This window comes from Symphalangus syndactylus, chromosome 20 (assembly GCF_028878055.3).
Source record: "Symphalangus syndactylus isolate Jambi chromosome 20, NHGRI_mSymSyn1-v2.1_pri, whole genome shotgun sequence".
Lineage (NCBI taxonomy): Eukaryota > Metazoa > Chordata > Mammalia > Primates > Hylobatidae > Symphalangus > Symphalangus syndactylus.
In genome coordinates this window covers 68,513,744-68,537,127 of record NC_072442.2, presented here as the reverse complement: position 1 = coordinate 68,537,127, position 23,384 = coordinate 68,513,744, and the positions used below count along the sequence as shown (strand labels likewise).

The 23,384-nt window shown below is 47.9% G+C and overlaps 2 protein-coding genes across 5 annotated transcripts in view; both read right to left on the bottom strand.

Moving 5' to 3' along the window:
• Nucleotides 1-23,384, bottom strand: part of VPS53 (VPS53 subunit of GARP complex) — a 181,039-nt gene that overhangs the window by 123,790 nt on the left and 33,865 nt on the right. For 2 of the 4 annotated variants that reach the window (XR_008653085.2, XM_055256623.2), the window contains exons 5-7: nt 10,947-11,033; nt 5,208-5,323; nt 3,026-3,145 (exon numbers count right to left, since the gene is read on the bottom strand). Coding sequence is in view for 3 of the 4 variants with exons in the window: in XM_055256623.2 (XP_055112598.1) it covers nt 3,026-3,145; nt 5,208-5,323; nt 10,947-11,033 (323 nt within the window). In the remaining variant the exon portion in view is untranslated. The remainder of the gene's footprint in view (nt 1-3,025; nt 3,146-5,207; nt 5,324-10,946; nt 11,034-23,384) is intronic. The other 2 variants (XM_055256626.2, XM_055256627.2) reach the window with 1 other exon arrangement.
• Nucleotides 6,132-6,978, bottom strand: LOC129469731 (small ribosomal subunit protein eS4, X isoform-like). The gene is given in 1 exon segment (XM_055256636.2): nt 6,132-6,978. A coding segment is annotated over 1 exon segment (786 nt). The 5' UTR covers nt 6,959-6,978; the 3' UTR covers nt 6,132-6,172.

Here is a 23,384-nt window from a genome sequence, read left to right as displayed (position 1 = left end):
CATTGAAACTATAGATTTATGTAAATACACACACAAATCCGGAGCGATAGCCATTGAAACTATAGATTTATGTAAATACACACACAAATCCGGAGCGATAGTCATTGAAACTACAGATTCATGTAAATACACACACACAAATCCGGAGCGATAGCCATTGAAACCATAGATTCATGTAAATACACACACAAATCTGGAGCCATAGCCATTGAAACCATAGATTTATGTAAATACACACACAAATCCGGAGCGATAGCCATTGAAACCATAGATTTATGTAAATACACACACAAATCCGGAGCGATAGCCATTGAAACCATAGATTTATGTAAATACACAAATCCGGAGCCATAGCCATTGAAACCATAGATTTATGTAAATACACACACAAATCCGGAGCGATAGCCATTGAAACCATAGATTTATGTAAATACACACACAAATCCGGAGCCATAGCCATTGAAACCATAGATTTATGTAAATACACACACAAATCCGGAGCGATAGCCATTGAAACCATAGATTTATGTAAATACACACACAAATCCGGAGCCATAGCCATTGAAACCATAGATTTATGTAAATACACACACAAATCCGGAGCCATAGCCATTGAAACCATAGATTTATGTAAATACACACACAAATCCGGAGCCATAGCCATTGAAACCATAGATTTATGTAAATACACACACAAATCCGGAGCGATACCCATTGAAACTACAGATTTATGTAAATACACAAATCCAGAGCGATAGCCATTGAAACTATAGATTTATGTAAATACACACACACAAATCCGGAGCGATAGCCATTAAACTGATAATAGTTACCACCTCTGAGGAGAATAATGGGATTCTGAAGTCTAGGTAAAGGGAACTTAGGTTTCATCTGTATACATAGTTGACCTTTTTAAACAAGAGAAAATGTGGAGCCAGATGCAGTGGCTCACACCCGTAACCCCGGTGGACTGGGAGCCCAAGACCAGCTGTGGGCCACAGAGTGAGACCCTGTCTCTACAAAAAAGTAACAAAGTTAGTTGGGTGAGGTGCTGCGTGCTTGTAGTCCCAGCTACTTGGGAAACTGTGGTGGTAGGATCAGTTGAGCCCAGGAGTTCCAAGCTGCAGTGAGCAATAATTGTGCCACTACACTCCATCCTGGGTGACAGAGTGAGACCCTGTCTCTGTTTTTTAAAGTATATGTGTATTACTTCTATAATTACAAATAAGGAAACTTAAGGAAAACAAAGAAGCCTGTAGCATTCGGGCCTTATAAAGAAGGCAGAGGCAGAAACGTAGCTGCTGCTCAGTAACAACCCCTTCATTTCTTCTTTGCTGCAAGGAAGGTTAGAATTTGTCAATTGTGATGGTCTCTGCCTTCTCAGTGTTCTTCCTGCTCCTGCTTCTAACACAAAAGGCTCTGCATCAACTCCTCCTCATCCTCCCTTAGAATCCTCATCTTCCTTCGCTCTGAGAAACTACTTTCCTTTCCATTGGATCTGAATCTGGGATTAAAACTCAACAGCAATAAGAAGGAAAGAAGAAGGTTGGGGGAGCCGGGCGTGGTGGCTCATGCCTGTAATCCTAGCACTTTGGGAGGCTGAGGCGGGCGGATCACGAGGTCAGGAGATCGAGACCATCCTGGCTGACACGGTGAAACCCCGTCTCTACTAAAAATACAAAAAATTAGCAGGGCGACGCAGCGGGCACCTGTAGTCCCAGCCACGCGGGAGGCTGAGGCAGGAGAATGGCGTGAACCCCAGGCAGCAGAGCCTGCAGTGAGCCGAGATCGCGCCACTGCACTCCAGCCTGGGCGACAGCGAGACTCCATTTCAAAAAAAAAAAAAAAAAAAAAAAAAAAAGAATAAGGTTGGGGGGAAAGTCATCTTTTTATCATATCTAAAGTTTTAGTGGCTCACTGTATTTTTTTTTTTTTTTATTCTCGCTCTGTTGCCCAGGCTAGAGAGCAATGGCACGATCTCAGCTCACTGCAATCTCCGCCTCCCAGGTTCAAGTGACTCTCCTGCCTCAGCTTCCCGAGTAGCTTGGATTACAGGCACCCGCCACCATGTCCAGACAATTTTTGTATTTTTAGTAGAGACAGGGTTTCGCCATGTTGGCCAGGCTGGTCTCGAACTCCTAACCTCCGGTGATCCACCTGCCTCGGCCTCCCAAAGTGCTGGGATTACAGGTGTGAGCCACCGTGCCTGGCCGTGGCTCACTGTATTTTCTAAAGACACTGCCACAGCAATCTATCCCATCCCAGTGCTTTCTGTAACAATGTGACTGACATTCCTCCCATTAGCTTGGCAGGTGGGAGAAGACTATGTTCCTTCCTCTTGAATCTTAGCAGCCTTGTGACTATGGCAGAAGTGATGCTATGAAATTTCCAAGGCTTGGTTCTCTTGGGACGCACATTCTTGGAACCAGCCACCTTACCGTGAGGAAGTCCAAGCAGCCCACGGAAGACAACAAAGAATCCCAGCAACGGCCTGGCCGAGCTCCCAGCTGACAGCAAGCACCACGGTGCCAGCCCTGAGAGTGAGCCAATGCGTTCTCCAGTCCCCTCTTGAGCTGCCTCGGCTAATGCTGCACGGAGCATGGATGAGCTGGTCCCCGAGCCAGGCCAAATTATACGTGCAAAACAATTATTGTTTTAAGCTACTAAGTTTTGTGCTGATTTGTTACAAAGAAATAGATACCTAGAGCAGTTTCTCTCACAAATGGGGACAACTGAGGTTGTCCATATATACAACTGTAACTATCTACCATAGGCAGCTTTGGAAGACATGGTCAGGGGTAAAGTAGGGGCACGTCTGCACCAGACAGAGTGAGATCAGGCAGCATCTGAGGTTCCTTCACACACTAAGATTCTGCAGTGAACATGCTGAGCTAAGTGCTTAAGCACTTCCTAGCACCAGGTCCTCTTCTGAAAGCAAGATCACTTCCTCCGGTGACTGTTTACCTTTCGGAAAGCTGCCGGATCTGTGGAATCCCCATCTACTTTCCCTCCGGTGACAGTTTACCTTTCGGAGAGCTGCCGGATCTGTGGAATCCCCATATACTTGTGGAAGTGCTCCAGGACATTCATCACACCCTGAAGGAGATTAGCAACTTCTCCGTACTGTCTTCGCCTGGTCATGGCTCTGCAAGGAAAGAATAAGTTTAAAAGTCTAGAAAAACACTAAGGACGCAAGATACAGACACAGAACAACCTACGCTAGCTCTCAAACAGACGTCAACTCAGCTGAATCAACGTTCATTGAGCGCTGAGTAATATAAGCTGCTGTGCGTTGTGGGAGGAAAAAAACAGGATCTGGTCCAAATCATCAAGGTGACATCATATAGTAAGGGAGACAGTCAAGTACACATCTAACTAGTATCAAATAGGATGAACTATGTTCTAAACAGAAGTACAAGTCATGTGCTAGAGTGGGAAGAATGTGTGAGTGATGAATTCTCATTTGGTGTGGGGAGGGGAATCTGGGAAGACGATGAATTTAGAATTTGGGTTGGATATTATGGGATTAGCAAGCTTGGGACAGAGAACAGGGGTAGGGATGTTACTATCTGAGGATTACAGCCTATGAGCAAACCGAACACAAAGGGTGTGGCTGGGCGCGGTGGCTCACACCTGTCATCCCCCCCGCACTGTGGGAGGCTGAGGCGGGCAGATCACGAGGACAGGAGATCGAGACCATCCTGGCCAACACGGTGAAACCCCGTCTCTACTAAAAATACAAAAAATTAGCTGGCATGGTGGCGGGCGCCTGTAATCCCAGCTACTCGGGAGACTGAGGCAAGAGACTCGCTTGAACTTGGGAGGCGGAGGTTTCAGTGAGCCGAGATCACGCCTCTGCACTCCGGCCAGGGCGACAGTGGGAAACTCCGTCTCAAAAACAAAAACAAAAATACACAAAGGGCACACCTTTACCTATTAACTGAAATCTGTAGGTTCTACGGCATCTGTGTCACAGACCTCTACTTTCCCTACTGCTAAGGTTAATGACGCTTAAATAAAAGGATGCTGATAAAATCAAGTTACACACAGGGAGGAAATATAAACTATTAGATCTAAATTCTTCATTAGGGTTGGGCTATTTCATTAAATTTGTAATTTACGATCTTCCGTAAGAAGCACTGAAAAAGACAGGATCACGTTCAAGCCGAGGTGTTCTGTTGATACCACCGCCTTGTCTTACCACCGCCAGGTCTTACCACCGCCAGGTCTTACCACCGCCAGGTCTTACCACCGCCTGGTCTGATGGTTTGGTGGACACCGACCACCCGAGGAAGGAACAAATGTGACCACCCTCTGGTCTCCCTCTGGCCGCTGCTCTCACTGCTCACAAGAGTGGACCGGGGTCCCTGGAGCTCATCCAATACCTAGAGAGGTCAGGAAGGGGCCCGCCTCTCCTCCTCTTTCCCTCAAGGCACTCTCCCGCTTCCCCACCCAGGACTTCGAATGCTGTATCTCAGTTTCTATGAAGATGCGCTTTCCCTGTCCACACATGGAATCACACTGAGGCTGGAGCAGGGGGAGTCCCCAGCCTGAGACGGGCCACAGAGGTGAGCTGGAGTGTCAGAATCTTGCTAGTAAAGGAGGCTTCAGATTGCTCCTTTGTAGTAAATCACCAGCTCTTCCTTCTCTATTTCTAATGTTCTGATGTATCATTCCCTCTACAAGCCAAACGGAAAGCTACTTGATAAAAAGCAGATTGAAAAAAAAAGTGGTTTGAATGATTGAGTTCTGTCTCATAGGGTCTCTTCCATGACAGCACAACTCAGCCCAATGCAAGCAGGAAACCTGCCGAGGCAGAAGCAGCAGGGAGTGAATACGGGCCCACGTTACTCCGTCTGCCTGGAGTGAATACGGGCCCGCGTTACTCCGTCTGCCTGGAGTGAATACGGGCCCGCGTTACTCCGTCTGCCTGGATGGTACAGAGCCACAGCCTAAAGATGGGCCACATTCTTGGAGTCGTTCTGAAAGGCTTCTGGGGTCCCCTTCTGACTAGCTGCCAGTGTGTTAGGTTCTGAACACCAGAGGGCACAAAGCAAAAACGGTGACTGAACACTTGAAGCCAATTCGCAGAAAGTGGGGCAGGATAGAGAGACTTTCCTGGCTGAGAAGTAAATAGGCCGACAACACCATTTTCTTAATGTGATACATTTCCCGTGGCCCCAAAAGAGAAAGTTGGCACTGCTTACTCAAGGGAGTCGACGCCGCCTGCCAGCATGTGCAGGTGGTTCAGTGTTGTGATTGAGGTGGTCAGGTGGCGTTTGGCGTGATCTAATTGCTTAATATCACGGGTGATTTCTTTCACCTAAACATTGAAAAACCACAAGAGAGAAAGGAAGACGGTTAAGAAAGATGTAAAACGCTTCTGCAAGTAGCTCCATAAGAAACGAATGCAGATGAAGCAGGGAAAAATCTCAGGTTAGCAAACATTCTCACAATACAAAATAAAAATAATCTCCAACCAGGCATTTAAAATTTAATGTGGCATCTCTTTGGACTTTACTCAGGGTTATAAAACCTTCAGTTGTAAGCATGAAATGAACTTTATTTTTTACCCCGAATGAAATGATCCAAACAGCAATTCAGTACAGAGGAGGCAAGCACAGCACCTTTCCTCCTGAACAAGGTGAGGAAAGTGTGCCTTCTGGTGCTAAAGCCGCTGGGCCATACAAATCACCTATCAGTCAGTACATGGTACTCAGACGGTCTTTACTAACGGAATGAGGGCCTGAGCTTCCAGCAAAGAAAAGACTTTCAAATCTCGGGAAGACTGAAATATAAGCCCTGTAACATACGCTTAACATGTAAGTTACTAGGAGGGCAGGAGCAGTCTTCAGTGAGTGAGAAGGCAATTTGGGGGTTAAGAACCTGACAGCGTTGTTTCAGCAGGTCCAAGAGAAGCCGTCTCTGGGAACGCAAGTATATTTCAGTCACCAGAAAAGCATATTCAATAGAGAAGCTGGAAAAATCCCCCAACTTTACTGACACTCAGGCGAAATCATCCACTGTGTTTCTTGGTCCATGCTGTCTAAGAAGTTTTGTTTTTGTTTTTGTTTTTGTGTGTGTGTGTGTGTGTGTGTGTGTGTGTGTGTTTTATCATGCCACATTATTTCTAATTACGTACAAAGATCTAACATGTCACCCGCGGACCATTTCACCCGCTGCTCTGTTTGGCCGCCAGTCTCTTGTCTCTCTCTTCGGCAATAGTGACGCGGATATCCCTTCCTCGGGGAAGAGAAATCCATCGTTTGTTGCCCTTGCCAATAGTGAAAATGTTGGAAAGTCGAGTGCCAAAGCTGTTGCCACTGGTGTCTTTCACATGAACCAGGTCAAAACATCCAGGGTGCCTTTCTCTGTTGGGGACCACACCAACTCTTCCCAGGTTAGCACCTCCAGCCACCATATACGGCTTGCCAGTGTCGAACGTGATGAAATCGGTCATCTTGCCAGTCTCTAAATCAATCTGAATGGTGTCATTCACCTTGATGAGGGGTCAGGGTTAGGTATCATGAGTCACCAGATGAGGGATTCCTTTTGTGCCCACAAAGATTTTTCTCACTTTGCACAACTTGTACTTGGCCTCTTCAGGTGTAATACGATGTACAGCAAAGCGATCCTTGGTGTCACGGATCAGATGGAAATTCTCTCCTGTCTTGTCAATGCTGATGACATCCATGAACCCAGCAGGGTACGTTATATCAGTTCGGACCGTGCCATCGATTTTAATGAACCGCTGCATGCAAATCTTCTTAAGTCTGTTCCTTAGGAAAATGATGAGGGGGAGATACTCTCTCAACTTGTGGGGACTGGTGGACGGACGAGGAGCAAACACACCGGTCAATTTATCCAGCATCCAATGCTTTGGAGCTGCTACCCGCTTCAGATGCTTCTTGGCACCACGAGCCATGGCTGCATTAGGCAAGGAAAAGAGGACCTCCATCTTCCGGTGCACGTAGTGAAAGTTTCTTAATAGCAATTTGGTTGCCCAGGTTCTGTGACACCTGGAAGGAAGGGAGTGCCCTGGATACCAAGCAATACATCCCATTAAAGTAAGAAACTCGGCCGTGAGTTCGTGTGCCCTGCTCTTTCAGGGTCTGATCACCCTAGGTGAACTCATACAGGTTATGACCTACACAGCTCAATTCCATACCCACGATCCTGCAAGCCTCACCTGGATCTTAGCTATAAAAAGCTTCTTTCATGGGGACTTCCCCATCAAGCCTTCCTTCCTTCTATAAGCCCCAAATAATCTGTTTCCAGTGAATTTAAAAAAAAAAAGTTTAAGACCACCACCACTTTACCAAATACTTAAATTTGGGGCAAAAAATAAATAGATAAATAAATCAGGAGTGGTATAATAAGCTAGATATAGAAGGCTGAAGATTGGCCCTGTAATCTGATTACCCACTTGCAACTCTCAAATCAGCATCCTTTTTCCTACAAAAAAATCTCTGTATCTCTTCCAGGGTTTTTAGCTTCAGTCTAACATAGGGAGTCTTTATTTATTTATTTATTTATTTTTTTTGAGATGGAGTTTCGCTCTGTCGCCCAGGCTGTAGTGCAGTGGTGCGATCTTGGTTCACTGCAGCCTCCACCTCCCAGCCAAGTGATTCTCTGCCTCAGCCTTCAGAGTACCTGGGATTACAGGTGTGCACCACGACACTTGGTTAATTTTTGTACTTTTAGTAGAGACACGGTTTTGCCATGTTGGCCAGGCTGGTCTAGAAATCCTGGCCTCAAGTGATCCGCCTGCCTTGGCCTCCCGAAGTGCTGGGATTACAGGCGTGAGCCACCGCGCCCGGCCGCATCGGGGTCTTTAATCACCGTGTTCAAAGTCACAGTCATCTCTGACTCTTCCTGTTCCCTGCATCATTAAGTCATTACGTCCTAAATATTCTCCCTCTGCTTCATCTCAAGAATCTATCCCTTCTCTCTATTCCTTGTTCAGGCCCTCACTGCTCTGCACTGGAGCTGGCTGGTCTCTTTATTCCCAGGATCTCCCATCACTCCCCATCCCACAGCCTGTGTTTCTCTAGACAAACTGAACCACTGATTTTTCCCTAAACAAAGCCATCAATGGCAGGGCACACCAGGGGTACTCAGGTCAAACCTACAGAGACCATCTGCGAGACAGAATGCCCATGGTTGATTCGCCTCAACTGACTTACACGAGACCGCCTGCGAGACAGAATGCCCATCGTTGATTTGCCTCAACTGTCGCCCTTGGGCTGCGCAAATGGGCAGAGCATGGAATGGGAGGTTGTAGAGTCAGACAGATCTAGGGCTGAACCCCAGCTCTACCACTCACCAACGCTGCATCCTAGAACAAGTTTCTCAGCCTCACTGAGTCTCAGTTTTCTCCTCTATAAGATGGGTAATCGCAAAGCTAATACTGATCATAAAGCCTAGTTCATAAGCTTGTTGTGAGGGCTACATTAGAGAGCTGATATAAAGGAGCCAGCACACTGCCGGCACTGAAGGAGCTCAACAAAGATCACTTCTCTCCTCACCCCCACCTCTTCCTCCCTTCAGCACAGCACTGTCCAGGAAAGCAAGCTGCTTTAAAATAAGACATCTCAGAACTTGCGAGTAAACTGTCACTGCAAACCCCCTTGGTTGGAAGAGGAAGCATACTCCAGAACACAGATGAGCATCATAAGGATATCAATAAATGCAATCAACTCCAGCAAAAGCAGCATCAGATACTCTCACTGATCATCACACTTTGAGCACCCCGGTGCTGCTGGGTGTGGTGCACCCTTGGGAAGGACGAGGGCCCCTGGGTACTGCGGGGTGTGGTGCACCCTTGGGAAGGACGAGGGCCCCTGGTGCTGCTGGGTGTGGTGCACCCTTGGGAAGGACGAGGGCCCCTGGGTGCTGCAGGGTGTGGTGCACCCTTGGGAAGGACGAGGGCCCCTGGTGCTGCTGGGTGTGGTGCACCCTTGGGAAGGACGAGGGCCCCTGGGTGCTGCTGGGTGTGGTGCACCCTTGGGAAGGACGAGGGCCCCTGGGTGCTGCTGGGTGTGGTGCACCCTTGGGAAGGACGAGGGCCCCTGGTGCTGCTGGGTGTGGTGCACCCTTGGGAAGGACGAGGGCCCCTGGGTGCTGCTGGGTGTGGTGCACCCTTGGGAAGGACGAGGGCCCCTGGGTGCTCTGGGTGTGGTGCACTCTTGGGGAAGGACGAGGGCCCCTGGGTGCTGCTGGGTGTGGTGCACCCTTGGGGAAGGAGGAGGGCCCCTGGGTGCTGCTGGATGTGGTGCACCCTTGGGGAAGGACGAGGGCCCCTGGGTGCTGCTGGGTGTGGTGCACCCTTGGGGAAGGAGGAGGGCCCCTGGGTGCTCTGGGTGTGGTGCACCCTTGGGGAAGGACGAGGGCCCCTGGGTGCTGCTGGTTGTGGTGCACCCTTGGGGAAGGACGAGGGCCCCTGGGTGCTGCTGGGTGTGGTGCACCCTTGGGGAAGGACGAGGGCCCCTGGGTGCTGCTGGGTGTGGTGCACCCTTGGGGAAGGAGGAGGGCCCCTGGGTGCTGCTGGGTGTGGTGCACCCTTGGGGAAGGAGGAGGGCCCCTGGGTGCTGCTGGGTGTGGTGCACCCTTGGGGAAGGAGGAGGGCCCCTGGGTGCTGCTGGGTGTGGTGCACCCTTGGGGAAGGAGGAGGGCCCCTGGGTGCTGCTGGGTGTGGTGCACCCTTGGGGAAGGAGAAGGGCCCCTGGGTGCTGCTGGGTGTGGTGCACCCTTGGGGAAGGAGGAGGGCCCCTGGGTGCTGCTGGGTGTGGTGCACCCTTGGGGAAGGAGGAGGGCCCCTGGGTGCTGCTGGGTGTGGTGCACTCTTGGGGAAGGACGAGGGCCCCTGGGTGTACCCTTGGGGAAGGACCACAGAAAATCCAGGTCCCTAGGACTATGCTCAGTGCTCTTCATACGTTTAATCCTCACAACAATCCTGTGAGGCAAATGCCATTATTCTTATTTTACAGTTGAAGAAACTGGAATTCTGAGACAACTGAGAGACAGGACATTATAGAGTCTGAATCTGAACCCAGGATCCAGCACTTCCCAGCGCCTCCCATGGAGGAGGAAAAGGTGAATGCTGGATTCTCGGTCTTCAGGGCAAGCTTCTGAGCACATCACCGGGGGACACAAATTCGTCAAGGGAGAACTCAACCAAAACCACACACATGGATCATGAGCAGGGGCATCCCTCCGCCCTCCATCCCTCCCTCCTCCCGGCTCCAGGACCATTCTCAGTGTGCATCGAGCTACATACTGTACATCTCGATGGAGAAATGCATGATACCAGTACCAAGAAATGTTAGGGAAAGGAAAATCCAAAACGACTAGGAAACTATTTTCAGAAAGGAGAAAAAAAAAAGTTGCAGCCGGACACAGTGGCTCACATCTGTAATCCCAGCACTTTGGGAGGCCGAGGCGGGCGGATCACGAGGTCAGGAGATCGAGACCATCCTGGCCAACATGGTGAAACCCCATCTCTACTAAAAATACAAAAAATTAGCTGGGCGTGGTGGCTGGCGCCTATAATCTCAGCTACTTGGGAGGCTGAGGCAGGGGAATCACTTGAACCCAGGAGGCAGAGGTTGCAATGAGCCAAGATCACACCACTGCACTCCAAGCCTGGGCAACAGAGCAAGACTCCATCTCAAAAAAAAAACCCAAAAAACAAACAAACAAAAAAAGTTGCCTATTTGAAACCAGGGTTGCAAACACAGGGCAGCAGAGATGGTGAGTCACCGCTGACCAGCAGCTCCCCTTGAATTGATCTGAACGCATTCATAGGGGCTTGCTTTAGAGATGCAGATGACTATGGTTGGCAGGAGGTGCCATTATTATTAGAAAAAGCTCATTATTAGAATGCCTAGATGAGAAGCTCACTTCCTCTTTTGGTGCAAAAAGGTTAGGAAGAAACCACAACTCACCATTTGCTCTGATTTTTCAGCTTTGTCTTTGATATCTTTGATTTTGCCGAAGAGTTGTTGGATAGCTTTCTGAGCCTCTTCAAGCGCCTAGAGTAAGAGAAATACATGAAAAACAAAAAGCGGTTTGAGACAGCACCAGTCACTAACTGTAATCAATGCTGGGCACAAAAGAAATTTTCATAAAGTTCTCTTGATTCATTGTACTTATGCCAACAATTTTTCTGGACCAAAATAGTAGAGACCTATAGAGTCCAGTATCTGCGAACAGGCAAACACTCGGGGCTCTTACCAATGTTCCTCACAAAGTTTCAACTTAAAACTAAATGATTCCCCTCTATCTCAGTGATTACTGTACATGTCATTGATAACAGCAAATAGGACAAGTAGATCTCTGTGTGTGACTGTATGCAAAGCCTCACACAGAGGGACAAGGGTAGCTCTAAACTAGGGCAAGGGAAAGCTCTGGACTTGGAAGTTCCAGATTGTGCATCCAGAAAAACCTGAATCGTGAATGGGGACTCCAGAACTGCAACAAATCTTAAAGACTTTCATAGTAAGCCATTTGAAAACCAATGAAATGCACTTAGAAAGAAACACTGGGCCGGGTGCGGTGGCTCGCGCCTGTAATCCCAGCACTTTGGGAGGCCGAGGCGGGCGGATCACGAGGTCAGGAGATCGAGACCATCCTGGCTAACATGGTGAAACCCTGTCTCTAATAAAAATATAAAAAATTAGCCAGGCATGGTGGCACGCATCTGTAGTCCCAGCTACTCAGGAGGCTGAGACAGAAGAATTGCTTGAACCTGGGAGGCAGAGCTTGCAGTGAGCTGAGATTACGCCACTGCACTCCAGCCTGGGTGACGGAGCGAGACTCCGTCACAAAGAAAGAAAAGAAAAGAAAAGAAAAGAAAAGAAAAGAAAAGAAGGAAGGAAGGAAGGAAGGAAGAGAAAGGAAGGAAGGAAGAAAGAGAAAGGAAGGAAGGAAGGAAGGAAGGAAGGAAGGAAGGAAGGAAGGAAGGAAGAAGGGAGGGAGGGAGGGAGGGAAGGAAAGAAGGAAGGAAGGAAAGAAGGAACGCTGAAAGTTAACGGTGGCTCACACCTGTAATCCCAGCACTTCAGAGGCTGAGGCAGGAGGATTGCTTGAGCCCAGGAGTTCAAGACTAGCCTGGGGAACATGGCGAGACTCAGTCTCTGCAAAAAAAAAAAAAAGTTAGCCAGGCACGGTGGCACACACCTGTAGTCTCAGCTACTCGGGAGGCTGAGGTGGGAAGATTACTTGAGCCTGGGAGGTCAAGGCTGCAGTGAACTGTGATCATGCCACTGCACTCCAGCCTGGTGACTGAGATCTTGTCTCAAAAAACAAGCAAAAAGCTAACGGTGAGCCCAGTATTTCCACTGAAATAAAAACCTACAAAGACAGATGCTACACGATAAAAGTATTACAACACAGCTGCAGCTTCTGCCAGGAGGGGATGTGAGACGTGGAGACCAGAAAGTGCCTGTGAATGTCAGCAGCCCACAGACGTGTATAGACCATATGCACTGGACCGTCCGTGAGTAAAGACTGCCTACAGCTGAAGCTCCTGTGAGAGTGCCAGCAGCCCACAGACGTGTATAGACCATATGCACTGGACCGTCCGTGAGTAAAGACTACCTACAGCTAAAGCGCCTGTGAGAGTGCCAGCAGCCCACAGACGTGTACAGACCATATGCACTGGACCGTCCGTGAGTAAAGACCATGAATTCCTGAGGCAGTTATAGTACTAGGCACGAGTCAGCATCTCCTTAATTCACTCCTTCAATCACTCAGTGAGTATTTACTAAATCCCTCCCATATAGCAGGCATGATTCTAGGCATTGGGAATCCAGTGGTAAACAAGACAGTATGGTCTCTCTCTCTGTCCTCAAGGAATGAACTTACTTTGAGAAGTAAGTAAGGGGGAGGAGATCCTGGAAAAACAACAAAATAAAGAAACAAGATAATTCCTAAGTGTGACAGTTGTGGTGAAGGACTTATGCAGAGTGATGAGAATAAGGGAGACGGTGGTCATGGAAGGTCTCCTGAGAAAGGGCACACGAATCGGGACCTGCAGGATGAGGAGGTGTCAGAATTTGCAGATTTGGAGTAAGAGGATTTTTTTTTTTTTTTTTTTTTTTTTTTTTTTTGAGATGGAGTCTTGCTCTGTTGCCGAAGCTGGAGTGCAGTGGCGTGATCTCGGCTCACAGCAACCTCTGCCTCCTGGGTTCAAGCAATTCTCCTGCCTCAGCCTCCCAAGTAGCTGGGATTACAGGCACCTGCCACCACACCTGGCTAATTTTTTGTATTTTTAGTACAGATGGGGTTTCACCGTGTTAGCCAGGATGGTCTCGATCTCCTGACCTCGTGATCTGCCCACCTCAGCCTCCCAAAGTGCCGGGATTACAGACATGAGCCACCGCGCCCGGCCTGGAGTAAGAGGATTTTAAGCAGAGAGAACAGCAAATGCAAAGATCCTGATAGAGAAAAGACCTCGGTGTTTTGGAGGTCCAAAAAGAAAGACAGTAGTAGGTGGTAGTGTAATATCGCAGCGGAAAGTGTCTAGAAATAATCTGGAGAGGTAGGCAGGAGCCAGAGCATGGAGGGCCTCAAAGCATGAGGATTCTGGTCTAAGTGCAAATGAAAGCCACTGAAGGGTTTTAAACAAGGGACGGATGTACGGCTTACTTGTATAAAAGACTGTCCTGGCTGCTATCTGGCAAAGGGGCTGTGCAGGGGCAGGAGGGGAAGCAGGAGTGAAAGGCCTGTGGGAAGTTGCTGCAGTGTCCACATGAGACAGTGGAGGCCTAGATGAGGCAGCCGGTGATGACGGGAAGACGCCGAGCGATTCAGGGTTTCCAGGAAGGTACAATGCATAGGACTCAGTGACGGACTGTGTGTAGGTAATGAGGGAGAGGGACCAAGGATGACTCCTGGGTTTTGGTTTGAAAAGCCAGGACAGGGTTCACTGACTGAACTAGGGAATGCAGGAGGACAGGTTCGACACGCAGGTGTGTGCGGCGGTGGCAGGGTTGGAGGTGAAGAGTCCTATCTGCAATACGTTAAGGGTGCCTATGGCTGGAATGCGTCCCCAAAGTTCATGTGTTGGAAACATAATCCCCAATGCAACGGTGTTGACAGGCGGGGCCTTTACGAGGTGACCAGATCATGAGGCGTTTGCCCTCACGAACGAATGAATGGTATTATCTTGGGAGTGGGTTCTTGATAAAAGGATCTGTTCAGCCACTTTCTCATGCATGTACACACTTTTTTTTTTTTTGAGACGGAGTCTCGCTCTGTCGCCCAGGCTGGAGTGCAGTGGCGCAATCTCGGCTCACTGCAAGCTCCGCCTCCCGGGTTCACATCATTCTCCTGCCTCAGCCTCTCCGAGTAGCTGGGACTACAGGCGCCCGCCACCACGCCCGGCTAATTTTTTGTATTTTTAGTAGAGACGGGGTTTCACCGTGGTCTCGATCTCCTGACCTCGTGATCCGCCCGCCTCAGCCTCCCAAAGTGCTGGGATTACAAGCGTGAGCCACCGCGCCCGGCCGCATGTACACATTTTCTTGCCTTCCACCTCTGCCATGGGACGACGCGGTGAGAAGGCCCTCGCCGCGGGACGACGTGGTGAGAAGGCCCTCGCCGGCCCTCACGTGGGATGATACGGTGAGAAGGCCCTCGCCGCGGGACGAGGCGGTGAGAAGGCCCTCACGCGGGATGATGCGGTGAGAAGCCCTTGCCAGATGTGGGCCCCTTGACCTTAGACTTCCCAGCCTTCAGAATTATAAAAAAGAAATCTCTTTTCTTCATAAATGATTCAGTCTGTACTATTCTGTTACAGTAACATAAAACAGACTAAGAAAACTGGTATCAAGAAGTGGGCTATTGCTATAGTAAATACCTGAAAACATGGCTGTGGAACTGGGTAATGGACAGATGTAGAACAGTTTTGAAGCGAAGGCTGGAAAAAGCCTGTATTGCTGTGAACAGAGTGCTAAGGGGGATTCTGCTAAGGGCTCAGAAGAAAAGCAGAAATGTAGAGAAAGTCTGGAACTTCTTAGAAATTACTTGGTGGTGTGACCGGAGTGTTGGTAGAAATACAGACAGTAGGCTGGGCATGGTGGCTCACGCCTGTCATCCCAGTACTTTGGGAGGCCGAGGCGGGCGGATCACCTGAGGTCAGGAGTTCAAGATCGCCTGGCCAACATGGTGAAACCCCGTCTCTACTAAAAATACAAAAATTAGATGGGCATGGTGGCAGGCGCCTGTAGTCCAAGCTACTCGGGAGGCTGAGGCAGGAGAATCACTTAAACCCAGGAGGCGGAGGTTGCAGTGAGCTGAGATAGCACCACTGCACTGCAACCTGGGTAATAAGAGCAAAACTCTGTCCCCACCAAAAAAACATAGCTTACTTGAGATCAAGTAGAGACAGTAAGTTGGACAGAAGATTCTGGAGCTTGGAAGAGAGATGATAGGTTGGGATTTAAATTCAGAAGTCATCACTTTAGAGATGATATGTAAGTCTGTAAGATTAGAAGAAGTCACCTAGGAAGAGAGAATAGACAGGAGAAGAGAAGACGGCACAGGGCTGACCCTTGGGCATGCCAATATTCAGAAGTCGAACACAAAAAAAGCAGAGATGCAGAGAAAAACCACCAGTGACATGAGAAAAAATCAGAGACAATGGGTGTTACAGAAACCAAACAGAAGCGTTTGAAGGAGGAGGAGAGAGTGATTGTGCCTTCTGTTGTTAAACACTCATATAAGAGGCTGGGCGCAGTGGCTCAGGCCTATAATCCCAGCACTTTGGGAGGCCAAGGCGGGCGGATCACCTGAGGTCAGGGGTTAAAGACCAGCCTGACCAATATGATGAAACCCTGTCTCTACTCAAAATACAAAAATCAGCCAGGCATGGTGGCGGGTGCCTGTAATCCCAACTACTCGGGAGGCTGAGACAGGATAATCGCTTGAACCCAGGAGGCAGAGGTTGCAGTGAGCCAAGATGGTGCCATTGCACTCCAGCCTGGGCAACAGCAAAACTCCACCTCAAAACAAGAACAACAAAAACTCATGTGGATCATGAGGTCAAGAGTTTGTGACCAGCCTGACCAACATGGTGAAACCCGTCTCTTCTAAAAATACAAAAATTAGCCAGGCATGGTAGTGTGCACCTGTAATCCCAGCTACTCCGGAGGCTGAGGCAGGAGAATTGCTTGAACCCAGGAAACGGAAGCTGCAGTGAGCCAAGATGGTGCCACCGCACTCCAGCCTGGGCGACAGAGCGAGACTCCATCTCAAAAAAAAAAAAAAAAATGAAGACAGCTACTACTGATTTTGACAACAGGGAAGTTGTTGGTGACCTTGACAAGAGCAGTCTCAATGCAGTCAAGGGAATGGACAGCAATGACATGATGAAGTAGAGGCTGTGATCACAGAGCAGGCCAGCAAATGATGGCCTGTGGGCTGAAGCCAGTCTGCCATGTCTGCCACCTGTTTTTGTAAACAATGTGTTTTTGGAACACAACCAAACTCATTTGTTTAAGTATTGTTTATGGGGACTTTTGCCACACAATGGCAGAGATAAACAGTTACAACAGAGACCATATGGTCAGTAAAGGCTAAAATATTTACTATCTAGCCCTTAACAGAAAGCTTGCTGACCCTGCTATAGACTTTTTTTTCAAGAAGTTGTTGCTATGAGAAAGGAAGAAAAATAGGGCAATAGATGGGGTAAAGGGAGTAATTTTTAAAGATGAGAAATGCTTGCATACATCTGCTTGGGAATGATTTAGCAGGAGAGAAATTTATTTGGGGACGGGCAATGGGTTAATTACAGAAGAGGACTTTTTTAAACATAATGTTCTTGAATTGTTTGGTGCAGGGGACCCCAAGCCCTGGGCCGTGGGCCAGTACCAGTCCGTGGCCTGTTAGGAACTAGGCCGCACAGCAGGAGGTGAGCAGTGGGCAAGTGAGTGAGCATGACCTTCTGAGCTTCATGCCTCCTCAGATCAGCAGCGACATTACATTCTCATAGGAGCGCAAACCCTACTGTGAACCGCGCATGCGAGGGATCTAGGTTGCAAGCTCCTTAACAGAATCTAACTAATGCCTGATTATCTGAGGTAGAACAGTTTCATCCTGAAACCATGTCCCCCTCCCTGGTCCATGGAAAAACTGTCTTCCAAAAAACAGCTCCCTGGTGCCAAAAAGGTCGGGGACCACTGGTTTAGTGTATGAGTATTAGCCCTTTAGCAGGGTTATAAGTATCCTTTAGAATGGGGACCAAGGATATGAATGGCATTCTTACAGGGCCCACAGCTAAGCCAATCACCCATTTGGTTTACCAGGGACACGTTGAGTTTATGATTCAGTATAATTATTAATAGCTCCCTCTCCTTCTCAAAGTGACTCTGGTGATAAATCATAGGGTCACCTCACCTACGGCATCTAACCAAGGCTACAGCACAGTGGGACCTTGACAAATATCACCCACTGATTGAAGGTATCACGATGCACCTGTAGGAGTGCTGGTGCTGAGGCTACTGCTCGAATAAGTGCGCTCAGAACCATTCCTCTAACTCCAGGCCCAACCATGAGCAGTGGTTCAAAATCACAGCTTCATGCTTTCTGTAAGTATTCTCTATTTGGCTTATACAGAGTCTAATGCCCAAGATGCTACATGGGATCAGTAAATTCTAAAAAACGTTGAATCGTGGAGTAAAAAGTGCGACAGAGGCCTCTGTAGGCAACTGACCCCTAGAAAGGACCGATCTTCTTGGACACAGCTCACATGGAAGTCTGTGATACTGCAGGTCATGTCATGTTATGGTGACATGCTAATGGGATCATAGCTACTGTGTTCTAGCCAAACACCCTAAAACATATGACATGCAGCTAAGAAAGGCAAAAAAGGGGCTAAGTTATACACTTAGGTCTCACATATGAAGAAGTCTGCATGATCCTATCTCAGAGAAAGGGTTTCTATCCCTTTCTCCCTTACATTAAACCTGGCATCCTACCAGAACTGCCTCTGCTGAAGGTATCGCTTTTTTCTTCCAGCAAACAAATAAGACTCACACAATCTTACATGTCACAGTCTCCAAGATAGATAAACTATCTGCCAGACTTTTTTCTGGCTGGAATACTTTTGCTTGTTTTAATAAGGTACTAAAGTTGGGGAAATTTACTATAATTCATTTTGCAGAGTTTAAAAACTCCTCTGAAGTATTGGCGCTATCAAGGCAAGTCCATTCTCAACACATAACCTAATATGTGACATCTAACCTCTGATCATGAGTCATATAGAAAGAAGATTGGTGTGCAACTGGAAGAATCATAGGACCTACAAGAAGTTAAGGTTTTTTTAAGAAATACAAAAATACCTTCACTACCTGGCTAATCAGAAATGTGCTAAAAGAATGACTCTGGCACTGTCCCTAGACACTTTTTAAAATAAAAACGTGGTTGGCCGGGGGGGCAGTAGCTCATGCCTATAATCCCAGCATGCTGCGAGGCTGAGGGTGGATTACGTGAGCCAGGAGTTCAAGACCAGTCTGACCAACATGGCGAAACCCCGTCTCTACTAAAAATACTAAAAAAATTAGCTGTGTGTGCTAGTGCACACCTATAGTTCCAGCTACTCAGGAGGCTGAGGCACGAGAATCACTTGAGCCCAGGAGGCGGAGGTTGCAGTGAGCCAAGATTGCGCCACTGCACTCCAGCCTGGGTGACAGAGACAGACTCTGTCTCAAAAAAAAAAAAAAAAGTAGGCCAGGCGCGATGGCTCGTGCCTGTAATCCCAGCACTTTGGGAGGCTGAGGCAGGTGGATCATGAGGTCAAGAGATCAAGACCATCCTGCCCAACATGGTGAAACCCCATCTCTACTAAAAATACAAAAATTAGCTGGGCGTGGTGGCGTGTGCCTGTAATCCCAGCTACTCAGGAGGCTGAGGCAGGAGAATCACTTGAACCAGGGAGTCAGAGGTTGCAGTGAGCTGAGATCGTGCCATTGCACTCCAGCCTGGTAACAGAGTGAGACTCCATCTAAAAAAAAAAAAAAAAGGAAAAAAAGTAATAATAAAAAAATTAAAAGGTGGCTACTTTCCATTGCAAGCTGTATGTGGATTAAAAACAGAACTAATCACTCCCAAAAATGTCTGCATTTAATCTACCCCACTAGAGTTTCTGAACAGAGCACTGGAGCTACAGCCTACATCTAAAGGTGTTATAAAGCAGCGACTGTCGTGGCCCTTTTTACAACTCAAATTCTACAAACACACAGCCTGCATCCTAAAGTGTTATAAAGCAGTGACTGTGTTTAATCTGCCACTACTACAGTTTCTGAACTGAGCACCGGAGCCACAGCCTGTATCTGACAGTGTTATAAAGCGGCAACTGTGTTTAATCTGCCCCCACTTGAGTTTCTGAACTGAGCACTGGTGAACTGAGCACTGGAGCCACAGCCTGTATCTGACAGTGTTATAAAACGGCAACTGTGTTTAATCTGCCCCTACTCGAGTTCCTGAACTGAGCACTGGTGAACTGAGCACTGGAGCCACAGCCTGTATCTGACGGTGTTATAAAGCAGTGACTGCATTTAATCTGTCCCCACTCAAGTTTCTGAACTGAGCAGTGGTGAACTGGGCACTGGAGCCACAGTCTGTATCTGACAGTATTATAAAGCAGCGACTGTCGTGGTCCTCTTTTAAGACTCAAATTCTGTAAACAGGAGATGAAAAGCAACTCACTGAATTAGCCTAAAAGGCTCAGCAAAACCAATTCCAGCATCTTTGTATTTCTGTGCATCCTAACTGTAACCACTACTCTGAATTTTCCTTGCCTCCTGGAGGAGACTCTGAGTAGGCTCTGAAAGCCACAGGAGGTCATGTGTGGAAGATAAGGAGTGTGGAACCTGGCACAGACTCTGCTTTCTTCTTTCTCTTTTTTCTTTTTTTGCAGAACTGTTGTCTGCCACCTTAGTAGATAGAGGGGCTCCGATTCATTGGCAATGCCTTAAGAAATAAGCACCCCTCTGGCTCTCAGGAGCATCTAATTTTGCAGTTTGCACCATCAGAGAATTATGCTGCCTTTATCCTGTGAGTCCACAGGCAGCCTTTCACAGAGATTTTAAACCGAGATCCCCTTTGTGGCCACTGCATGAAGGAGGAAAGGTTGTTCTTTTTCCGAAGAGCTAGTATGGCTTTAGACTGTTCTGTGAAAAAAAAAGGTGCTATTCTTCAAGGTTACTGGGGAGAAAATTAGGTTTTTCCACTATTTTGCTACCATTTCTGTTTTCCAACTTGACATCTATCTGCTGGTTCCCTTTTCTATTATATGGAAAAGCAACATGCTGGGCCAGGTGCAGTGGCTCACGCCTGTAATCCCGGCACTTTCGGAGGCCGAGGCAGGCAAATCACCTAAGGTCAGGAATTCGAGACCGGCCTAGCCAACATGGTGAAACCCCGTCTCTTCTAAAAATACAAAAATTAGCCAGCCATCACGGTACAGACCTGTAATCCCAGCTACTGGGGAGGATGAGGCAGGAGAATCGCCTGCACCTAGGAGGTGGAGGTTGCAGTCAGCCAAGATTGTGCCACTGCACCCCAGCCTGGGCAACAGAGTGAGACTGAGAAAGAAAAGGAAAGAAAGGAAAGAAGAAAGGAAAAGGAAAAGGGAAGGGAAGGGAGAAAAAGAAGGAAGGAAAGGAGGGAGGGAGGGAGGAAAAAGAAAAGAAAGAAAGGAAAGAAAGAAATAAAGAAAGAAAGAGAAGAAAAGAGAAGAGAAAAGAAAAGAAAAGGAAGAGAGAGAGAGAGAGGGAGGGAGGGAGGGAGCAACATGCTGTATGAGTTAAAAGCAAGGGATTTTGAACTAGCAGACTGGGATTCAAATCTTGGCTCTGCCAGTTACTGTGTGATTTCTGTCAAGCCTCTTATCCTCTAGGAAGCAGTTTCATAATTTCTAGAATGAAAATTCTATCAGCTACCTGAAAGGTAGTAAGGAATACGAGAGTAGAAAATGTCTTTGGAATCGTTTACCCAACACTCTTCCCGTCCGCGTGCAAAATCTTCCTTTCACCGTGTTTCTACAGAGTCTGCTGTCCAAGAGCTGATGGGGCCCTCGTTGGACCAGTTTTCCCATGACTTTTTTTTTTGAGATGGAGTCATGCTTCATTGTGGCATGATCTCAGCTCACTGCAACATCCGCCTCCTGGGTTCAAGCAATTCTCCTGCCTCAGCCTCCCGAGTAGCTGGGATTACCGGCACCCACCACCACACCCAGCTAATTTTTGTATTTTTAGTAGAGACTGGGTTTCACCATGTTGGCCAGGATGGTCTCGATCTCCTGACCTCATGATCTGCTTACCTCGGCCTCACAACATGATAGGATTACAGGCATGAGCCACCAGAATTAGAATTGGGAAAAAGAGTTTGTCTCTCGCAGGTGGTAGGAGTCCCAAGAAGTGAAACTGAGTTAGCAGCTAGGTTCCCCGGGAAGGGGAGGAGGCTGGACTACAGGTAGAGATGATGAGGCCGACACACACACACACACACACACAGAGAGAGAGAGAGAGACACTGAGCGTTACTCCAGTCTTTGGCTTCAGCTGTTTGACAAGCCCAGCTGAGACGCTATTCTTCTGACGGTCAGACTTGTTGAACTTCTTCAAACGAGACATAACAGGATCCTTCCAAACAATCCCCCTTTTTGCCTAAGCCCGTTTGAATGGGGATTTTTGTCTTCTGCAACCAAGAGAGTCCTGAATGAGTTTATAAAGCACTCAGCTCACAGAAAGTGCTCACTTAATGGCAACTATTAGTATTCCCATATCTCCCAGATGGAGTAGGATATTTCAGATGAGACTACCCTCTAAGAATCAAAGGTTGTTACTCATCTTTTAGAGCTTAGTAAATAAGATGGCTAAGTTCAGTATCTGCAGGCAGACTCAGAAGAACGGCTCATGGATTAAGAGGATGGAATCTTTGAACCATGCTGAAAATGAGACATTCTCCAGAAAAAAATTGAAGTCTTTTGTTCATTCATTCAATTAAAAAGTGAGTGCCTATTACATGTACTGTGCTAGATACTGAAAGAAAAAGATCACTAGCTAGGGGATGTGTCTTTAAAGGGCTTGTAAGGAATACATGTCTGAATTATAAACAAAATGATACAAAGAGCGATGAATAACGAATGGCAGCCGCCGGGCACAGTGGCTCACGCCTGTAGTCCCAGCACTGTCGGAGGCCAGGCGCGGTGGCTCACGCCTGTGATCCCAGCACTTTGGGAGGGTGAGGCAGGTGGATCATGAGGTCAGGAGAGCGAGACCATCCTGGCGAACACAGTGAAACCCCGTCTCTACTAAAAATACAAAAAATTAGCCAGGCGTGGTGGCGGGCGCCTGTAGTCCCAACTACTCAGGAGACTGAGGCAGGAGAATGGTGTGAACCCAGGAGGTGGAGCTTGCAGTGAGCCGAGATCGTGCCACTGCACTCCAGCCTGGCGCACAGAGCAAGATTCCGTCTCAAAAAACAAAACAAAACAAAACAAAAACAACGAAAAAAAAACAAACAAAAAAAACGGCAGCATCATTTCTGGAGGACCAGGGGGTCCTCCAGAGAGCAGAAACACGGATGAGTGCTACCACATCCGATAAGCCTACACGGAAGCCCTTACCACATCCACTGAGGGTGGACACCAAGGGTTAAGTAGCCTCTATTTAGAGAAAGTCTCTTCTTTTGTTACTGCTGACCACCCTGGCACCACTGAGAGCTGTTGCTACGGAAACGAGGTATCCCCAGCTGAAACCGAGGTGCTTCGGCCAGCCTCAGCAATGGTAACAATGCAGCCCACTCCCCACGATGGTGCTCAACAGCAGCAGAGGCTGCGGGACTCTCACAGCCACAGATGGCTGCACGTCCACAGCTCTTTGCTTCCCTACGCATCCGAGAACTCAACCAGGACCGCCCTGGTCAAATGCCAGATGGCGCCCATCAGATGAGAATCACTGATGTTTACACAAATTCCTCCACACCACTCAGGAACCTGGAGTATAAGAAGGCTTTATTTAAAGCACAGATTTCTTTCCAAGTTTGTGAACCAGAAACCAAAGGACTGCAAAGAGCAAAGAGAGTAATTCTCACCTTGTTTGTTAAAATGTGCTGTTCCATGTAAGTTACTTTTATTTATGATTTCTGCAAACCAGATCCACTGAAAACGTGAACCAAAGCGCTCATTTTTGTTTTTAGGAGACAAGCCAGAAATGAAAATCACAAGACGAGGCTGGGAAACAAATTCAGCAGTGCCCAAATAAGACTAAACAGTTACATTGTGAAGTTCTGCCTATATCTCTTATCACCCCTAACTTAAAACAAGTTAGCCCTGAAATAGCTGAGAGTGACGGATGCATTCACGCAGCTTCCTTTGAT